The sequence below is a fragment of the Cucumis melo genome, chromosome 11 (assembly GCF_025177605.1).
Source record: "Cucumis melo cultivar AY chromosome 11, USDA_Cmelo_AY_1.0, whole genome shotgun sequence".
Taxonomy (NCBI): Eukaryota; Viridiplantae; Streptophyta; class Magnoliopsida; order Cucurbitales; family Cucurbitaceae; genus Cucumis; species Cucumis melo.
The window spans coordinates 4,147,508-4,165,820 of NC_066867.1; the positions used below are offsets into that span (position 1 = coordinate 4,147,508).

General features: G+C 25.9%; 1 protein-coding gene across 1 annotated transcript; it reads right to left on the reverse strand.

The window, feature by feature from the left end:
* Positions 1-8,068: 8,068 nt before the first annotated feature.
* Positions 8,069-11,626, reverse strand: LOC103499678 (putative pectinesterase 11). Its single transcript, XM_008462721.3, has 4 exons — positions 11,445-11,626; positions 9,095-9,443; positions 8,573-8,808; positions 8,069-8,432 (listed from the first exon to the last, which is right to left on the reverse strand). Exons 1-4 carry the CDS (start codon positions 11,594-11,596, stop codon positions 8,261-8,263), a joined length of 909 nt encoding a protein of 302 aa, XP_008460943.3. The 5' UTR covers positions 11,597-11,626; the 3' UTR covers positions 8,069-8,260.
* Between the last annotated feature and the right edge of the window lie 6,687 nt (positions 11,627-18,313).

The window sequence follows — 18,313 nt, forward strand, 5'->3', positions numbered from 1 at the left end:
TCGTGTGAACAACTGTCAAGTATAATTTTACTTGCCCCGTAAAAATTGCAAAAAAAAAATCTCCTTTATTTTTGACACTGGATTACTTGACGCATGAAAACTGTCAAGTAGTAGCATATACTTGACAGTTTATACCTATCAAGTATAATTTTACTTAACGCTTAAAACATGTCAAGTAAACCTTTCTTATTCTCGATACTGGATTATTTAATGAATTGAAAAGCGTCAAGTAAAAAAATACTTGAGAGATAAAAAAAATCAAATAACCCCTTTTTCTACATATTAAAGTTATATGTAGGAAATTAATTAAAACGGATTTGGAAATTAAAAATGGTGTAACACTTTAAATATTCTATTATTATTAATTTTTCACCCACACAATTTTCCTACATATTAAAATTATAGGTATGAAATTAATTTCATAAAACAAATAAATACACGCTAAAATTTCAAATTTGTTATATAAAATTCTGATAACATTCTCATGCACACGATTAAACAAAATTATTTTTGATTTTCAACGATCTTATTTCCAAATGTATCGATGAAAATTATATTGAAAAAATCTCTCTTTTATAATGGTTGAAGGTGAAAGTTACCTCAACCTTTTGAATCATAAACAAATTCCAAAGGAAAATGGTTAAAAATATAATATTTGACAAAATATTTATAGTTTATAGAAAAATTAACGGTAATAAATTTTATTTTTTCAGTTGTTTTATTTTATATCGTATAAATAGTTTGTAAATTTGGTTGTTTTTGAAAAAAAACTCCCAAACTCAGTTTCAACATTAATTATGATTAAAGTAAAAGTTAAACTCCTTTAGCGGAAGAAAAGTAACTTTTTACATTCCAACGTTTGAATATTCTTTTCCTTTTTGTAAAAAAGAGGAAAACAGAATTTGAGTTTAGGAGTTTTTTCAAATATTAATAAAATAAAGTAAATAACATTAAGAAATTAGGAAATCTAAAACAAATTCTAAATATAATATATGAATAGAATAAAATAAAGAAATTAGAAAATCCAAAAAGAATCAAGTTTAATTTCTCCCATATATTTAAAAATTTAATTAACATGTGTCTTACAAAAACCTACTAGACCTAGTTTTTTTCACATATTTATAAAATTAATAATATAAGTTATAGTATTGTTTGACTAATAATTATATTTTTATAAAATTTTTACCTAATGTAGAGTTACATCTCATCATTTTTTACTTTTATTTAGAACTAATATTTCATTGTTAATTATATTTAATGATAGAGATGTCTCAAAATTAATTTTTATAAAATACTGGATACAAACATTTTTTTCTTTTTGTTAGTCTCTTTATTTTTAGTTTAGTTTTGAATCAAAATGTGATAATATTTAATTTACCTTTTAAAAAAATTAATATTATATCTCTAAATTATAGAATGATTTATATTATATTATTGAAGATTACTGAAAGAAGTAGAAGTTAAAAAAAAAAAAAGAAGAAAAAGAGATTTAAGTAATATATAGAAACATGGTAACAACGACGGTTGGAGAATTGATGTAGAATTAGGTTTTTATGAGATTAAATAGTTAATTGTCTTTTATTATTTTATAATTTGAATATTTGTTACAAATATTCATAAGTCGTCTATATTAACAACGGAATATAAAGACCATATAATATATTTAAACTAAAAATTTGAAAATGTGTATATAGAATCATTGGTTTGAATTTAGCTTCACCACATTTCAATTTCCAACTCATTTGGTTTTGTGTTTATGTCTTAATATTAAATTTTTATTATCTGCAATAATACTAATTTTTAAATTTAAAAACACATTCTTAAAAGAAAAAATGTTAGAAATTTTAGAGTGTTATCTAGAAAAGCATAACAAAGTGTTATACTAAATTAAGATAAAAGACAATGAAAAATACATTCTTGTGTCATTTTACTTTCTCATTTTAGCTAGAAAAATAAAAGAAAAATATAATAGAAAAGAATATGGAAGAAAAAAATTAATAAAAAGAAAAATAGTTTCAAACAAATAGAAAATAAGATAATATTTACAAAGAAATAAAAGAAGATATTTGTATAGATCTCCAACATTGAAGAAATAAATCTTGTCATTTTGTATTTTCCTTTCGTCCTAATTGATGATGCGATTTTCTAGATTCATTGTTATCTTCTCTTCTCATCTTTCTTGTCTCCTTGCACAGCTTCCCTTCCTACTGGACAATGATTTGTTGCGAAGCAAGGGGATACCATACATTTATACTATAAATTGGTAGAATGTGTGGGTTAGAGAATTTTAAAGGCTTCCTTAAAATTATATCATGCTTATAAAAATTCCTCCACTACCCATGAAGTTAATTAGGATAATAAATATTTTTCAATCAAATATTGAAATAGTTAAAGAAATGGAGAGGAATTGCATTGAAGTTGAACGATAAAATTGTCATCAAATAGATAATAAAAGTACTTATAATCAAAAGGATAAAATAGACTAAAAAAATTTCTCCATATAGAAGCTTTTATATGTAACTAGTAAATAACGCGTAAGATGCACGTGAAAATCACACCCGAAAAAATTATAGTTTTAACTTAACTTTATAAACTTGGAACAATCATTCCAATATTTTTATATCTATATTCTTTTTATATTCACATTGTAATGAGTGGAAAATAAATTTATTCAGTAAAGAGACAATTGTGTCATCTTTCAAATGTATCTTTGAATTTGATTTGTTTGCACAATTCAAATTCCATTTCTTAACATCTTAAGCCTATATGTTACAAACTTAACCATTTAATCTATATATATCCAAATAAAGTGGAAGATTGAAAGGTTGTTAAGTAGTGTAATAGCATATAACATTATGTAATATATATCAGCCATGGAAGATGGAAAAGTTACATTATAGTCCTAATAACATATAGCATTAACTAATATCAGTTATGGAATCAAAACTTTTTTTTTTTAATAAAGAGATGAAAAGCTATTGAAGTGAGTAACTTCTATATTGTTAGATGTGAAAATGACCACAAGTTGCCATTAAAGACTGAAAAAAAAAAGTTATAATGAAAGGATAAAACATCCACACAAATCATATTTCTTTTGAAATTATGAAATTGTAAATATGAAATCATAACTTTTTTTTAATGATTTTGTAGGTAAAAAAATAAAAAAGAAAAACTTTAATATTTCTTGTTTTACACATTTTATTTTCCTTTATGTATACTTAATAAATTCCAACAATAGTTACATTGTTTTAACAAAATCAAAGTATAAGTCACTCAACCATTTCATTAATAAAATGGCTTTAATAAAAAAAATTAAATGAAGAAAAAAACATGAGCAAGATTCTCATTGTTACACTAAAATTTTTTCTCAATATTACATGATTTAAACATAAAGAGCATAGACATATGTAAATATCAACTACGAAGTTGGTAGTTCAAATTTTCCCAACTTATATTGTGTACTAAAAAGAAACTTATAAATAAATGAATATACACAAGCTTGCATACTTCTATATAAAAATATAGACAGCAAAAAAAAAAAAAAAAAACAAGATTTGATTTATTCTTCGCCCATAGCATTTTGTTGTGACTTCTGAACATGAATGAGAAAAAAAATGAGATATTTATACCTAAAGATTTGAAAAAAAAAATTTGAAAGGTCGAAAGAAATATAAAAGAGTTAATATGAGAAGGGAATATGAATAGTTGAGAGAAATGAGACAATAATTACAATAATTAATTTTAAATTGAAAAATAAAGTTATAAGAAAAAAGGAAAGAATTTGAAATGTAGAAAAATATATATATATAAAAAATAATATGAGAAGGGAATATGAATAGTTGGGAGAAATGAGAAAATAATTACAATAATTAATTTAGAATTAAAAAATAAAATTAAAAGTCAAATTACAATAAAATCAAAGTAAAAAAAGAAAGAAATGGACTAAAAGAAAAGATAAGATTGAAAACAAAAACAAAAATTCACTTTCATCCTTTTATATATACCATAGATATAGATCATAATCACTCTTCAACGATCTCTCGTATATATTATATATTATATCTTAGGCATCTATAAAACTTTAAACAAAAAGGTGGCTTGACACTCTCTCTCATAACTTTAATCTTTTCATTTTTGGTATTTTCATATATTCTCCTTTTTTGTTGGACAATATTTACTTTAATTTTCTTTCTTTAAAACTTTTCAAACCATTATTTGAAAAGAAAAAAAAAGTTGAGGCACTTTATTGTGTATAGAATAACTTGACCTACTTTAAACACAATTTTCAATAGACATGGTTTAGAATTTAAAATTTTTATGTTTCATGTTTCTAAATTTTGTTTCAATTTTCTTATTTTTGAGACTTTTTGTTGTCACCATAATTTTAGCATTTCTTTCAAATTTGTCTGACCTTCTTAACTCATTTTCTCTTAATTTTTTTTATCTTTCTCTAACTTCATTTATGCATGTCTTGAAATACTTTCACAATTTATTACTAATTAAATAGTTACCTCTCTCTAATTCTTTTTCTTATATATAATGGATGGATGAAATTAAATAATGTAACTTATCAATTGACACTTTCATTGGAACAATCATGTCCCATCCAATAATAATAAATAGCCTAAAAGACACAATGATGTATCTCATCCAAAAAAAAAGAAAGAAAAAGCAAAGAGATATTTTTTTTAAATATAGAGGTAAGATTTCTTTTTAATATAAATTGGGGTGGGGTTTCTTAAAATAGTATGTAACGCTAAAAAAATAATAATAAAAAAAAGATAATTTTAAATTTAATTATCTTAATTTGGTTTAATTTAATTATGTTGGAATTATTAGGATAATAAATATTTTTCAATCAAATATTGAAATGATTAAAGAAATGGAGAGAAATAGTTAAATTTTACTCATTATCCATGCATTGAAGTTGAACGATAAACTTGTCAAAAATACTTATAATCGAAAGGATAAAATAGACTAAAAAAATTTCTCCATATAGAAACTTTTATATGTAACTAGTAAATAACGCGTAAGATGCACGTGAAAATCACACCCGAAAAAATTATAGTTTTAACTTAATTTTATAAACTTGGAATAATCATTCCAATATTTTTATATCTATATTCTTTTTATATTCACATTGTAATGAGTGGAAAATAAATTTATTCAGTAAAGAGACAATTGTGTCATATTTCAAATGTATTTTGAATTTGATTTGTTTGCACAATTCAAATTCCATATCTTAACATCTTAAGCTTATATGTTACAAACTTAACCATTTAATTTATATATATCCAAATAAAGTGGAAGATTGAAAGGTTGTTAAGTAGTGTAATAACATATAACATTATGTAATATATATCAGCCATGGAAGATGGAAAAGTTACATTATGGTCCTAATAACATATAGCATTAACTAATATCGGTTATGGAATCAAAACATTTTTTTTAATAAAGAGATGAAAAGCTATTGAAGTGAGTAACTTCTATATTGTTGAATGTGAAAATGACCACAAGTTGCCATTAAAGACTAAGAAAAAAAGTTATAATGAAAGGATAAAACATCCGCCAAAATCATATTTATTTTGAAATTATGAAATTGTAAATATGAAATCATAACTTTTTTTTTAATGATTTTGTAGGTAAAAGAATTAAAAAGAAAAACTTTAACATTCCTTGTTTTACACATTTTATTTTCCTTTATGTATACTTAATAAATTCCAACAATAGTTACATTGTTTTAACAAAATCAAAGTATAAGTCACTCAACCATTTCATTAATAAAATGGCTTTAATAAAAAAATTAAATGAAGAAAAAAACATGAGCAAGATTCTCATTGTTACACTACAAAATTTTCTCAATATTACATGATTTAAACATAAAGAGCATAGACATATGTAAATATCAACTACGAAGTCGGTAGTTCAAGTTTTCCCAACTTATATTGTGTACTAAAAAGAAACTTATAAATGAATGAATATACACAATCTTGCATACTTCTATATAAAAATATAGAAAAAAAAAGAATAGAAAAACATGATTTGATTTATTCTTCATCCATAACATTTTGTTGTGACTTGTGAACATGAATGAGAAAAAAAAAGAGATATTTATACCCAAAGATTTGAAAAGAAAGAATTTGAAAGGTCGAAAAAAATATAAAAGATTTAATATAAAAGAGAATATGAATAGTTGAGAGAAATGAGACAATAATGACAATAATTAATTTCAAATTGAAAAATAAAGTTATAAGAAAAAGAAAAGAATTTGAAAGGTTGAATATATATATATATATATATATATATAAGTAATATGAGAAGAGAATGTGAATAGTCGAGAGAAATGAGACGGTAATTAATAATTAATTTAGAATTAAAAAATAAAATTAAAAGTCAAATTACAATAAAATCAAAGTAAAAAACAAAAAAATGGACTAAAAGGAAGGATAAGATTAAAAACAAAAAGTTTCTCACTTTCATCCTTTTATATATACCATAGATATAGATCATAATCACTTTTCAACGATCTTACTCTCGTATATATTATATCTTAGGCATCTATAAAACTTTAAACAAAAAGTGGCTTGACACACTCTCTAGTAACTTTAATCTTTTCATTTTTGGTATTTTCATATATTCTCCTTTTTTGTTGGACAATATTGACTTTAATTTTCTTTCTTTAAAACTTTTCAAACCATTATTCGAAAAGAAAAAAAAAAGTTGAGGCACTTTTTTGTGTATAGAATAACTTGACCTACTTTAAAGACAATTTTCAATAAACATGGCTTAGAATTGTTTATCTTAAAATTTATGTGTCTCATGTTTCTAAATTTTGCTTCAATTTTCTTATTTTCGAGACTTTTTGTTGTCACCACAATTTTAGCATTTCTTTCAAATTCGTCTGACCTTCTTAACTCTTTTTTTTTTTTTTTATCTCTCTCTAACTTCATTTATGCATGTTTTGAAATACTTTCACAATTTATTACTAATTAAATAGTTACCTCTCTCTAATTCTTTTTCTTATATATAATGGATGGATGAAATTAAATAATGTAACTTATCAATTGACACTTTCATTGGAACAATCATGTCCCATCCAATAATAATAAATAGCCTAAAAGACACAATGATGTATCTCATCCAAAAAAAAGAAAGAAAAAGCAAAGAGATATTTTTTTTAAATATAGAGGTAAGATTTCTTTTTAATATAATTTGGGGTGGGGTTTCTTAAAATAGTATGTAACGCGGAAAAAAAAAAAGATAATTTAAATTTAATTATCTTGATTTGGTTTAATTTAATTATGTTGGAATTATTAGGTGTTGATTGAGATATTTGTTGAGAATAATTGATGTTAGAATTTATTAAATATTTTTAGATGAATTTTTAACTAATTATGAAATTGAGATTTTTGGTGTTGATTTAGGACTTGATTTTGGATGGAGAGGTAAGGATTATGGTTAATTATAATTAAATATATATAATTAACTTTTGGAAGAGAAATAATTATGTTATGGATAATATAATTATTAAAGATAATATATAGTAATTTTTGGAAAGAGAAAAGTGATGTGATGGGAGATTATAGTAAAAGGTGAATGTTTGGTGTTAATAAGGATAGAGAAGAAGTTGATTTGTTATTCCCGAAAAGGAAAAATATATAATAATAATAATAATAATAATAATATTATTATTATTATTATTATTTAAATAGTCTCCTCGATTCCTGTGCACTATTCATTATCTTCGACCTTTCTTCTTCCTCATGTTGTAACCCTAGCTTCCACACACCTTGACCTCTGCCGGTCATCGTTGTCTCTCTGTCTCGTCTGAAGCCCAGCCATACGAGGAACACGTCGTCGCGAAGCCAAGCACCACAACGCCTCGTACCTACGTTTTCGAGCCGTCGTTCTCCGTTCGAGTGTTTGCCCCGTCGCACTCCACGCCGCGTTACAATTTTACATTTAGTAACATAAAATTGTTCTAATCCATGAAATTTTTACAATATAATAGAAATGTTGACTTAACAGTGAAAATGTAACATACCATGAACATAAAAGATATAAAACTAGAAAGAAAGAAAAAATTTTAGATAGCTGATAGCGTGAAATTACAACCATAAAAGCAAAATATGGGTAGACTATCACTTTGAACAAGGATCACAAAAACGCAATCTTATGGATAGAAAATGTATATTGAGAGTATAATCAGGAGTAAAATAAGTAGAGAATATTGGTTGTGGCAGAATCATGAGGATGGAGTTTAGTGCGTTTTGAAATGAGATGGTGCAGGTCGAAGCCAAGCTCGACCTCCAATGATGTCTTTGGTGAAGAGTTTTGTAGCCTCATCTGTCGACAAACTACGTGACCATACCACTCTTTTGGCTCTGTTTGCTCCGGGCCCATAACATTTGTATTCCCCGTACGACACCGTTCTGCGTACGTGTGCATGGTTTCACAAAAATTAATAATTTTTTCACTTCGTATGTATACTAGAGATTCTTAATTTAATAATTTTTCACATACTACAGTAGAGTTTCTTTATGGTGGATTGTAATATATTATATTATATTACCTTTGCTTGGTTGGATCTCCCCAATCATTCCAACCCTCAGGTTCAACAACATTGGACATGTAAGTGTAGCCAAACACAACTTTAGAGAAATCCCCCCATGGCCGTCCAAGAAACATGGAACCACTCCCTGTTATTTTTCCTCCCAAGAACACGAACCCTGTGTTTTCCTCCGCCGTATTCCGATGTTGTGCTGTCATCGCCCCACCTCTATCCGACGTCGAATGCAAATGGCATCTCTACACAATCCACAACTAATAAAACTTCCATACATATTCCTTAACTTAACTAATATGTCTCTATACTTTTTATGAAATCATCCAATTGAAACTTTTATCTTTAAAATGCAGTTTTCTAAAGAAAGGTTTGAAAGTGATTTTAAAATAGTTAATCAAACTCACTTTTATCTAAATTAATTTTAAATATGTATGAAAAATGTATTTAAAGGACGTATAACTTAAATTAAAAATTAAATTGCTTTTTAATCAAAATATTTACTAATAGACTTAGTGATGGAAAAAAGACCTCATAGAGAGAAGCGGCGTTTCCGCAAATGAAATCGGTGGCTCCTTCGATGTAACAATTATTGAAGTAATGTCTTCCAGAGTCGTCCAAAAGGGTATCTTGAAAGGAGATGATCCGGCAGCCGTAAAAGGCGGCTCTATCGGCGGAAACCCTTAGAGCCACCGCAATGCCGGAGGTGCCAAAGGTGTTTTTGATGGTCAGAAAACGACCGACAAAGTCCGAAGCAAAGATAGATACGACCGGAGATTGAAGTAAATCTCTTCCTTGGTTCCATGTGATGATTGTATCGGAGGCCTTGCTGCCGCTTATTGTTATGTATGGCTTGTCCTCCGGAACCACTATTTTCTCTCTACTCAATATTTATTATCAACACGCCCCAAAAAAGAAAATTATGTTGCCATTGCTTTCTAACTAAAACTATCACATATATTTTTTAAAAATAAAATTCTTTGGAACGATAGAATTTGCTGTAAATATTTATTAATATAACAAAAATTTCAGAATATATCGATATTAGAAACAGATAGACACATATACTATTAGTGTCTATCAATAGATTTTAATTTTTTTTTATTATTTATAAATATTTTAGTTCATGTTAATAGCAAAATTATTCAAGTGCGGTTAATTTAGGTCATGTAATTTAATTCGGTAACCATCTCATTTTGAATTTTTTGAAAATTAAATCTATTTTTTTCACATCTTCTTGTTATGGTTTACATATTTACTAAGTAAGAGTTTAGTTCTTAACCAAATCCAAAAATAAAAGTAAATTTTTAAAAAGTACTTTTTTTTGTTTTCAAATTTTTTATTTTTTTTTTTAAATATTGGTGAAAGTAGATAATCAAATGAAGAAATTTAGAGAGTAAGTAGGACGTGTTCGTATTTTATAGGCTTAATTTTAAAAAAATCAATTTGTGGTATTAGGGTTTGGAGAATAATTAATAATGAGAGAAAGTTATGATAGAACATTGTAGAGTCAAATTCTATAATTATTGTGAAATACACACAAGCAACCTATGAACTACAAGATTGTTGAAATAAAAGATAATTGAACAATTGGGATTTGGAATTACCTTTCTAACTCAAATAAAATCAAAACCATAATACAATAATGAGATTAACAAAGTTTTTGTTGAGTCTTGACCAAAAAGTTTATGTGGATAGTTTAAGTGTGATCATTACAATATCTTACGGTTTCAATATTTGATCAATTATAACATTATTTCTTACAAGTTAGACCGAGATTTGTTCTTTTTACATATTTCGATCATTATTCGCTTGTAATCTTTTTGTTTTAAAAAAAATGTTTTTTAATATACCAAAATAAGTTAAAATATTTCCAAAATTTAACCAAATTTTAGAGTCTACCAATTATTAGACACTAATAAAAAAACTTATTCATTCGGAAAAAGAACTATTTAAAATTCTATAATAAATTTTATTTTTCAAAAAATTAAAGAAAATTTATTTTTTTCACTCTATGATCCTTCTTCCTCCTCTCATCTATTTCTTTTCTTTTTATCATCTTCTCCTTTTCTTTCCATTTACCGTTTTTAATTATAACATTACTTCACCTTGTAATCTTTTTAATTATAAAACGGTTTTTGAATATAGTAAAATGAAATAAGATATTTATAAAATATAATTAATTTTTTAGAACTAATAAAAAATCTATTCATTCATCATATTTTTTTAAAAAAATATATTTAAAATTATAATAAATTTTATTAGAAAACAATTGTTCTTTTTAACTCTCTGATCCTTCTTCCTTCTCTCATCTTTTTTTATTATTTTTATTTTATCATCTTCTCCTTTTCTCTCTAATTTTTTTCTTCATGTTTAATTGGAAAAAAAATTAGTCGCCTCCATTGTTTCAATCATTGAAGCAAGAGAGGTTTGTTTTTAAAAATATATATATAAACCTAAAGAAATGAAGAAAAAGAGGCTACGCAAACGTTGACAATGACGACAACAACAAATATAACAAAAAATTAAGTGTAACAAAAAAAACCCTAAAACATAAAGAACCAAAAATACTAACAAATTCAAAACTTCAAAAGTTAAAATAACGACAATCCAGTTTTAAAACTAAAACTAAATTTTCTTAACCATACAATCATATAACAAGTTTTAATACGTTGGTTGAACTGTGCTTTATTTCGACTAATTCTCGAGTTCGATATGATCTTAAATAGTGCAAATAATATAATCGTATTACAAGTAGATCGAAGAAATTGAGAGAAAAAGCAAAAAGAAAGAAGAAGAAGAAGAGTGACATTATAAATAACCAAAATGAAAATGAGAAAAGAAAGCAATAAAAATGAAGGGAATTAATAATAATAATTACCTGTAAGTTCCAGGCTTAACCCAAATGAAAACGAGTTCATTGTTTTGAGAAGGAACAGAATCAATTGCTTGTTGAATTTTCTTGAAGTCTCCATTTCCTGATCCATCCACTCTTATCAGCCTTGCTGTTCTCTTATCTCTAGGACCATTCATTATTATTATTCCAGTATATTTAATTTCATAACATATAACATTTAACACACACATCTATATATATAACATATAACAACTTTGTGGTAGCTTGGTTTAGAGGCTAAATCCCCATGTGTACCCATGTGAGGAGATTTTCCTTACTCCTGACCTCCATTGGGTTGCAAGGAATAAAAGCTTCCTCATACATACATACATACATACATACATACATACATACATACATACATACATACATACATACATACATACATACATACATACATACATACATACATACATACATACATACATACATACATACATACATACATACATACATACATACATACATACATACATACATACATACATACATACATACATACATACATACATACATATATATATATATATATATATATATATATATTATGTAGCCTAAATTATAAGAAATACAGTTCAACTTTGCTTATTTGGTTAAAAAAAAAATATAGGTATTTAATTGGCCTTTCAAAAGATATTGAATAATATTAGTGCATGCATTTGGTTTTTGACAAAATTTTAAAAGTGCAATGCTTTGTCTAATAAGAATGAACTTCAAACATTTACAAAGGGAACTTATATTTCTCGTTTCAAAGTATTGTCATAATTAGATACATTTTAAGTTTGATGTTTTAGATTTTATGTTTTCCGTTTTTATTGTTTGTTTTTTCCAACAATCACTCCCTTAACTAAAACAAATGTTTCAAAAATTCTCATGAGTTTTAACTTTCGACATACTCCATCGTAGTTTTGTGATATCAGTATGTATATTTAGAAAAAAAAATGAAAAGAAATGAGGTAATTTTGTTATATGTACTATAAAAGTTGAGTGGTAATATTGCATTGCAAGTTTGGAAAGTGTAAGGATATGTTTTTTTTAGAACAAATGGTAAAGTTCAAGAAAGATATTTGCTATAGTTTAGCTTCGAAATACGTGCTAACAAATTATGACTTGTGTTGGATAACAAAATATTTTTAAGCTAGGTTTTGAAGACCTTATAAATATATATGGTAGGATTGCAAAGAAAACAAGTTTCCTCCTTTGATTATTAGTTAAATATGGTCTTGATTTGTAACATTAAAATTTTGGTTTGGTAAAAACCTTGGGATTGCATATAATGGTTATGGTCTTGGTTGATAACATTTAAGCTCCTATATTATTATTCATAACATTTAACTTGTTGGTTAGTTTTACGTTAATTTTGAAATTTTGGTTTCTTTCTCTCTTGATTTTTTTACTATATATCTGGTTTTCTCAAGTTTGAATACTTAGTCAAATATCAACAAATGTAAATAGCAAAACAAACAAACAAAAGTTTAAAGGTAGGATTGGTATTTATAAATTTTTCTTTCTTTTGTAATTAAAAACCAAAAACTAAAGGCTCGTTTGGTAACTTTTTTTTTAAAATTAAGCCTATAAACACATCTTCCATTTCTAAAATTTTTGTTTTGTTATTTCCTTTCTATCAATGTTTTCAAAAACTAGAATGTTTTTTTTTAATAATGTTATTTTAAAAATTATTGTCAAAAATGGGGTAGGAGTGAAACAATTGATAAAAATAGACTACGAAAATCCACGACTAGGCAAAGTCGTAGACGGGGTCCACGACTTCGCTGACGTGTCCATTGAAGTCGTGGACCTTGTCCACAACTTCCAGAGTTGTTCTCCATTCACACTTATTTTTTTTTCTTTATACATAATCACCATTAATAAATCTCAACCTCTTAAAAATATACTATTAATAAATTTCAACCTTCTAAAAATATTTCATTCCTAAAAATATCATTCCTTAATTATTAAATTAAAATATTTGATTATTTTCTTTCTAAAAATCTTAATTATGAATTTAAAAATTTGTTTAAAAGTTTAATTATTAACAAAATCTCTTAAATTCAAAATTAGAATATTTCTATAATTTAATAAGGAAAATTTTAAATATTAAAAATAGAAAGAGAAAAGAATAGAAATTATACTTTTTCCCCGTCCATTTCTCTACTCTATTTTTGTCAATTGTTTCACTCCTACTCCATTTTTAACAATAATTTCTAAAATAACATTATTAAAAAAAAACCTTCCAAAAACTAAGTAAAGTTTTGAACTCATAAAAAGGAAAACATAACTTTTTAAAAACTCGTTTTATGTTTTCGGAATTTGACTAGAACTCAAACTTTTCTTAACATAAAAAAAAAATGAAAGTCATGGTAATAAATTTGAAAAAAAGAAGTAGACATCATTTTCAAAACCTAAATAATTACGATTTTGGTCAAACGAGTTTTAATTAATTATTTTTTTATTCTTTTAAACATAGAATCTATTAAGACTTTTTTTTGTCGGTACAACAATTTGAAACTTCAACCTTTTAGAAAAACGACGGATTGAACTTAACCTAACAAAATGTACGAAAGAATGAAGCAAATCATAAAACGTAAAATAATAAATAAATAAATAAATAAAGATGGTATTGAATAGGATGGAATGAAGCAAAAGAAATAGATAAAGAGGCAGTGATTTCTTGAAGCAACAGAAATACATTATATATATATATATATATATATATATATATATATATATATATATATATTCCCAGAACTTCAAACCTTTGAATAAAACACAGCTGCGTACACCATAATTTTTTGGCTTTACATTATTAATTAGTTGACCTCTCAAATTCTAAATTCTAAATTCTAAATTCATTACGTTATTTCAAATCTACTTCTATTCATCAACTATATAATATAATACTATATTATATATTCTTCATTGTTATTATATTATTAAAACATTACGTATATTCACATTGAAAATTTAAATATTTTATTATTGTTATACTTAAACTTTTCATTTTCAAGAGATGTAAATATTATGAATCAAATTCTAACCTACACCTTCGTTTATATTCCAGCCATTAGGATCTCTACACACACATATATATAAATACCTTTCCCTAAATTGTCGACATAGTTTTGGTAGTAATTAACATTATTAACCATGGGTAAAACAAATCGAACTAATTAAGATATATATTATGTTGTTAGATATTATATTAAATTTATCTTTACCCACATTGTTAAGTTTTTTGGTCAATAGGTGTGATTTAAGATATCCTCTCTATTTTTTAGTATAAATTTGGGTTGGTTCAAGGAACTTAAGTAGTTCAACTAATATGTGTTGTTTAGCAAGATTGATGGAAACCTTAAAGGCTAGCTTTACTTATGTGTTGGTCATGTTGTGTGTCATTGTTTAACTTCAAAATAGATGCAATATAATTATATAGGTATTTCAAATTGTATAAATTTTCTTTTTTTTTTTTTTAAAAAAAAGGTTTTGCACGCAAAACATGTCAAGTATTACCCAAGTTGTTAGATAATTAGTGTAAAGAACTTCAATTTGATAGGTAATAACTATACTCAAGGTTAAATAAATGTTCTTGAGCAACAACTAATATCAAGACTGTAACTTACTTGACATATAAAACAAGTCAATTGATCTCATATACTTGACATCTATAACGTGCCAAGTAAATTTCACCTTGACGTTTATACTCGGTAAAAAATAATTCTTTTATTTTTGACATTGGATTACTTAATATATTCAAATACGTCATATAAACAAATACTTGACTGGAAAAAAAAAACGTCAAACAATGTTGTTTTTGTAGTATGAATTCATAGTAGAATGTTAACAAAACACATGTAATCAAAGGACAATAAAAATAGTAAGAAAGAATTGAAGATTTATAGTCTAACAACATGGAAGGTCAAATCTTGATTGAAGGGAGGGGAAGAGACATTGACAAGTCTTTTGCAAAATAAGTAGGAGATTAAATTACATGGCTAAGCGTTATTAACAAATATTATAAATTTTAACCTATAGTGAGCAAATAATTTGGTCGAAGTGATCGTAGGCTTAACTTGCATATAATATGTATTCATTAGTGATGAAGAAGTTTGGGGTTCGGAAACAAAGTCGATTTGATTTCAAATTTAGCCAAATATGATCTACATTAGATCATACAAGTACGATCTCCTATCCAGATAACTTCAATTTGTTCAACTTTAATTATTGTATTTTCAATAAATCTAAATATAGTTTCTACTAATAGTAAATAGTTATTATTTTTTAAAATCTTGTTACTCATTAACATTTTTTCTATAAATTTTGAAATTTAACTTTTTGAATAACAATTATTATTATTATTATTATTTGGTCAATTACAATATAATAATTTAACTTAAATGGATTAAAATTAAGATTTATTAAACGTCATATATGGATTAAAATTGGATATATAGTTGAAAGTACTGCATTGAAATTGAACAAACCTCAAAATTTAAGAATCAAAGAGATATTTTAACTTTTTATTTCATTTTAATCTTTAATTTGCTCATCTTCCTTTTATAATGAATATTAATTTTTAATGGGGTGTGTAGATAACCCATTTTAAAAAATTGAAACAAGATTTGACCTAATTGTTAAGTATGTTCTTTTGATCTTATGTTTACGTTATAGCAACGTTAAATTATTAAAATTGAATATCGTACAACAAGTTGAAATCTTAATCTCGTTAATTGTGCTTCTTAAGGTTTAGGTTTTCTCATTTCTCTCGTCTATTATTTTCTCTTTCAACTAGTTCTTGCTCTTTGTTCTTAGGTTCTTTCTTTTTATTCTCCCCTTTTGTACTATATAAGAGACATAAATAACTAGATTGAAATCGAGGAAGCAAGGACTAGGGGAGTCGAGAGCTGAGAAACAACATACGTGCACAATAAAGTTGTTTCAACAATTCTTGTCAAGGTTAGCATATATATATGTATATATATAACTTAGCTTAAACATATTTCATTATGGGGCCAAAGTGAAAATTTTTACAAACTAACCTAGAAAGCAAAAACTTTTTCATGACCGACCCATTCCTATAAACTTGTCAATGAGTGATCTTTTACGAGTTAAATGCTATTCTTATACCTTAGTATTCAATATTCTTTATCTTTATGAATTATTGTTCCTTCAATAACAACAAAAGGAAAAGTCATACTCATTTAGATTTGTTAACATTTGAAAATTCATAGACATTTAAAATTTTAGTAATTGGGTGATTAATAAATAATTTAAAAGTTTATATTATTTAAAAATGTATTTTTGATCACATAAAACTACATGATCAATCATTAAATGCTATGTGATCGCATAAAATTCATTGGGTGTTTGACTAATACTTACTTAGCAACCCTAAACGTCGACGATCGTTTAGTTAAATATTGTGAGGGATTATTTATTGACAATTGTCATATCACGTAGGACTTTCGTTTATTAAGACACGCTAAACGTCTAAAGAATTTGTGAAATATCTTTTTTGCCCTTGTGATTTAAAATACAGCTAAATCCCAAATATTTTATCTCATTCGCTTACTTTTTTTCTAAATTTTTTTTCTCTCTTTGCTTAATTTTCTCTTAACGCTCATCATCTTTTTCTTCACTACTCGTCTGCCATCTGAACTATACTTTTTCACCTCCATTCTTAAGATGAATCTTCAAAGGTATTTTCATCTTCCCTTGAATTCATGTTGTTTCACTGTGTTCATCTTAATGAAATGGCTTATGGTTGGCTTATCTTTTTTTTTTCTAACGATTTCTTAACTTAGAATAAACGATCACCCAATTCATGCTAAACGACTAAGAAACATGTATTGAACGATCATTTACCTTTATTTTGCCGACCGTTTAGTTTAGGTTAAAAGATCATTAAGCTATATTAACTTATCGTTTAGCTTTCAATTCACCGATTGTTTATGTATATAGTTGATTGATTGTTTAACATCTAGGATTCATTAACTAACTGAACAATCTATTTTTCTGCTTCTAGCTTGCTCAGATGACTATATCTGAGGAAAATATTTCCTTGCTATCGTTTCGTGCCTAGTCCAAAAAATTCATATCATGATTAAGAAAAAACTAACCGGTGAGCAGATGAAAAATGTTTAACAAAACTAGCTTTGGTCCATTGTTAAACATTGACATGGTCTTTGCATAGTGGATCAAATTTCTATGAAAAGGCATCGTGAGTAAGAAAAAACTAACCATTGAGCAGATGAAAATGTTTAATTAAACCAACTTTGGTCCATTGCTATATGTTGGCATGATCTTTGACATTATTGGCATAGTGGATTTAATTTCTACGAAAGGCATCTCCATTGCTGGGATATGAATAGGTGGGGTCGGGACATGAATAATATTAGATGGAGATGTTTGTGGTCAACTATATTCATTTCCATCAAACTGTGGATCGAAAAGCTCTTTAACATTATAACCACCCCAAGATTCATTCCTACCGTCATCCAAGTTACACGACGCAATGTTATCATACAATAAAGATATAAAGGAAATATCATGTGATGGAATATTTGGAATCAGTTGATTGCATTGCTAGTACATATAATTTGTATCAATCCTATCATTTTCTTTCAATATCACTAATACAACCAATAACATTTTGGATGCTTCAGTACATTTTAGAAAAAGTTGAGGTATTCATCATCAATTATATTAACTAGAGGAGCTGACACAGTTAGATTATGACAAGACGTGATATATATATATCAAACATATCAGAATTGATGTTTAGTTTTTTGTGCAGAGTAGTCACAAGTTCATCACAAGTAATATCATTATTGACCTTCAATTCTTTTGTCCTACGC